Source organism: Crocuta crocuta, unplaced genomic scaffold, assembly GCF_008692635.1.
Source record: "Crocuta crocuta isolate KB4526 unplaced genomic scaffold, BGI_CrCroc_1.0 scaffold475, whole genome shotgun sequence".
Taxonomy (NCBI): domain Eukaryota; kingdom Metazoa; phylum Chordata; class Mammalia; order Carnivora; family Hyaenidae; genus Crocuta; species Crocuta crocuta.
The window spans coordinates 1,669,022-1,672,198 of record NW_027529518.1 but is presented as its reverse complement, the minus strand read 5'-3'; the positions used below and the strand labels follow the sequence as shown (position 1 = coordinate 1,672,198).

At 46.0% G+C, this 3,177-nt stretch overlaps 1 protein-coding gene across 1 annotated transcript in view; it reads right to left on the bottom strand.

Moving 5' to 3' along the window:
• Positions 1 to 459: 459 nt before the first annotated feature.
• Positions 460 to 3,177, bottom strand: part of HPRT1 (hypoxanthine phosphoribosyltransferase 1) — a 33,635-nt gene continuing 30,917 nt past the window's right edge. Inside the window, exons 6-8 of the mRNA XM_077760812.1 lie at positions 1,867 to 1,913; positions 1,618 to 1,694; positions 460 to 1,162 (exon numbers count right to left, since the gene is read on the bottom strand). Of these exons, the coding sequence (XP_077616938.1) occupies positions 1,115 to 1,162; positions 1,618 to 1,694; positions 1,867 to 1,913 (172 nt within the window). The 3' untranslated portion in view covers positions 460 to 1,114. The remainder of the gene's footprint in view (positions 1,163 to 1,617; positions 1,695 to 1,866; positions 1,914 to 3,177) is intronic.

Genomic DNA, 3,177 nt, shown 5'->3' with positions numbered 1-3,177 from the left:
GGTTGCTGGTTCATACCCTACCTGGGGCAGAGAAGCCACTGAGAGTTTTGGTTTAAAACTTTTCTTCCTGCTCCCAGAAACAAGAGGTTTTGTTGGTGCTGTTCTTTAATCAGTAAGGTATTATCTACACAAGGAAGGTAGCATCACATGCGCGCAGGCCAACTGCTGAGATGCACGTGAGACCGCGATCTGAACCATTTAACAGAACCCCAAGACAAAGCCACGTTGTTTTAACACACTGAGATGTAATAAAGTACGCCGTGTGTTGGAAATTTAATGTCCCCCGTGCCGGTAAGAATGTCACTAGCTCCACCGACCCACTCAGACAGATAATCATTATTTGCTATGTTTGGTAAAGATTACAACTAAAATAGCTGCTAAAACTTAACAGACGAGGAAAAGGTAACCGCCAGAAAACTACACTAGGTTAATTTGTAGAGAAATGATAGGTATGCAGAGTTTCTTTTAAAGAGACAGCCTTTATTGCAAGGATTTTCACACGGAAGAATTCAAAACGTGGTAGAGTTTTCTGGCATCTGTTGAACTGTATGTAAAAGGAACGGTTGACAAAGATTCACCAGAAATCATCTGAACAAGTGAGAAAGCACAGTAACTACTATTGAAACAGCAAAATACTTCCAGGCCGTGTGGCTTATCCAACAAGATGGTACCTTGGGTGCTGCCATTGATACGAAAACTCTTTCTTCCTCTTCTAAATACACAGTAATATAATTACCAATATTCAATCGCTTCTGTTCTTTCTTGAATATATAAAAATTAAAATACCAATTAAAAAACTAATATATCTTCTCTTTAAATGTTTCTTACAGATACAGTTTCATTATCTTCATTCAACAGTGGTGTGGTTTACGAGATTTTTTTCCACTCACAAGTCAAACGACAATTCGCCCGAAGGGAACTGAGAGTCTATAGGCTCCTAGGGCAAAGAAAGCCTTCGGGAATGCAGCAACTGACATTTCTAAAGTACAAAACAGATAACATCCTTAGGAGATACATGCAATAAGCTCTACAAGCAGCTGGCCCGGCACAGGGACACGGGCCTGGTGGTTCCGAGGGGACGCTGGCGCTCCCAGACTCAGCTGGAACTCCCATCTTAGGCTTTGTATTTTGCTTTTCCAGTTTCGCTAATGACACAAACATGCTGTAAAATAAAAACAAAAGTCAGAGAGCCCCATTAGAGAAGTGTATTCGGACAAGAGGCACGACGGGCATCGTGCGCGGCGCATGCAAACAGGCCTGACGGCTGCCGCCCGCGTGCATTACCAGCCTTCCCCCCCCACCCCGAGCAGAGCAGGGGCCTGAAGGAAACTGAGCCAGGAGACTGGAGCCAGTTCGTGCGTTCCTTACTTAGGACCACATCTGTCTTCCGCAATACTAACGGGACAGTTACTGCGGCGGCCAGCACGAAGTGTCGCGCTTGCCTGGCCACGTTCCAGCTCTCAGAATGTCTGTACTCGACTACAGCTTTATGTGACTAATGGGAACCATCAGTGTGTTCAAATTATGAAGTGCTGGAAAGAGAAAACAATTCTTCTCTTTCGTAAATTTTTATGCGGGTTCTGAAAAACGAGAGCGAGGAAAAGCAGCATTACTTACATTCAAGTCCCTGAAGTATTCGTTGTAGTCAAGGGCATATCCTACAACAAACTTGTCTGGAATCTCAAATCCGACAACTACAAAGAATCACAATTCATCACTTAGATAACAGGACGCATCACTTTCCGATCCAATGCCTACAAACGTGCCTTCTCTACAAATATTCTCTAGAGTAGCTCTACACCATTTCCTACGAAACTTGTTTGGGTTAAAGACGGTTAAATGATTGACAAAAAGTAATTCACTTACAGTCTGGTTTATAGCCAACACTTCGAGGGGTCCTCTTCACCAGCAAGCTGTTAATCACAAAATGTGACACGTGACATACGGAGCCTGACAGGGCATCGCAGAAGAGAACAGTATCGCTCCGAAACACGGCGTCGCCTGTGTGTGGGACACCGCGCTCGGTCTCCCCGCACCCAAGACGCACTATGAAGCGGAGAGCTGGGTCACAGGGATCGCTGGGCAGGGGCGGCAGGGAGTTCACACCACAGACGGGACCGTTGACTGATCCCTACAGAGCCAAATGACTTGTTGGGTCCCCCAGTACACAAGTTATGTTTACAATACACTGTAGTCTACTAAGTCTGCAATGGTGTTATGTCTAAAAACTGTACCTACCTTAATTTAAAAACACTTTATTGCTACAACATGCTGACCATCATCTAGCTCTCACAAGGCATGATCACTGATCGCAGCTCCCCACAGCCAATATACAATACTGAAAAACTCTGCAACATTCCAAGAATTATCCAAATGTGACACAGATGATGTGAGCAAATGCTATCAGAAACAAAGCACGGCGCCTACGCACAGACTTGCTTGATGCAGGGCCGCCACAAGGCTTCAGTCTGTGACACACATTATCAAGCATATATGGAGTCCAACACTAAGAGCTTATTCAAAGTTTTCATGTTGAAAGAATTTACAGATTTGCGGCAAGTTACAAAAAGTGCACCGGGCGGTCCTACGTGCCCTGGCCCCAGGTTCCTCCAATGCTAGCAGCTCACGTAACTAGGGCCTTGCCACCAGCAGTTCCCACGGAGACTTTGGGGAACTGCCCTTCTAAAGATCCCACCAGTCATTCACACGTATGTTTGTGTGCGTGTGCATGTATACCTCTTTGCAATTTTATCACACGCAGGGCTTCGTGTGACCACCACCACACTGAAGATACAGAACTTTCCATCTCACGAGGCTCTCTCTGCCCACCTCTTTATTTACAGTCACACTCACCCATCACCCCCTCACCCCTGGCAACCACTAATTTGTTCTCCATTTCCATCATTTTGTCACTGTAAGGGGGCTGCGTACATGGGCTCCCGGAGGAGGTAAGCCTTCCAGCCTGGCTTGACCAGCACATGTCCCCTGAGGCTCATCTAGGCGTCTGCGTGGCTCAATGACTGTCCTGTTCGCCGCGGAGGGACGCCTTGGTGGTTTCTAGTTTGGGCTATTACAGATGAAGCCGCTACGAAGTTTCATATACACGTTTTTATGAGGATACAAGTTCTCATTTCTCTGGAACAAACGCAATTGCTGGAGTCCTGACGCTCCACATGC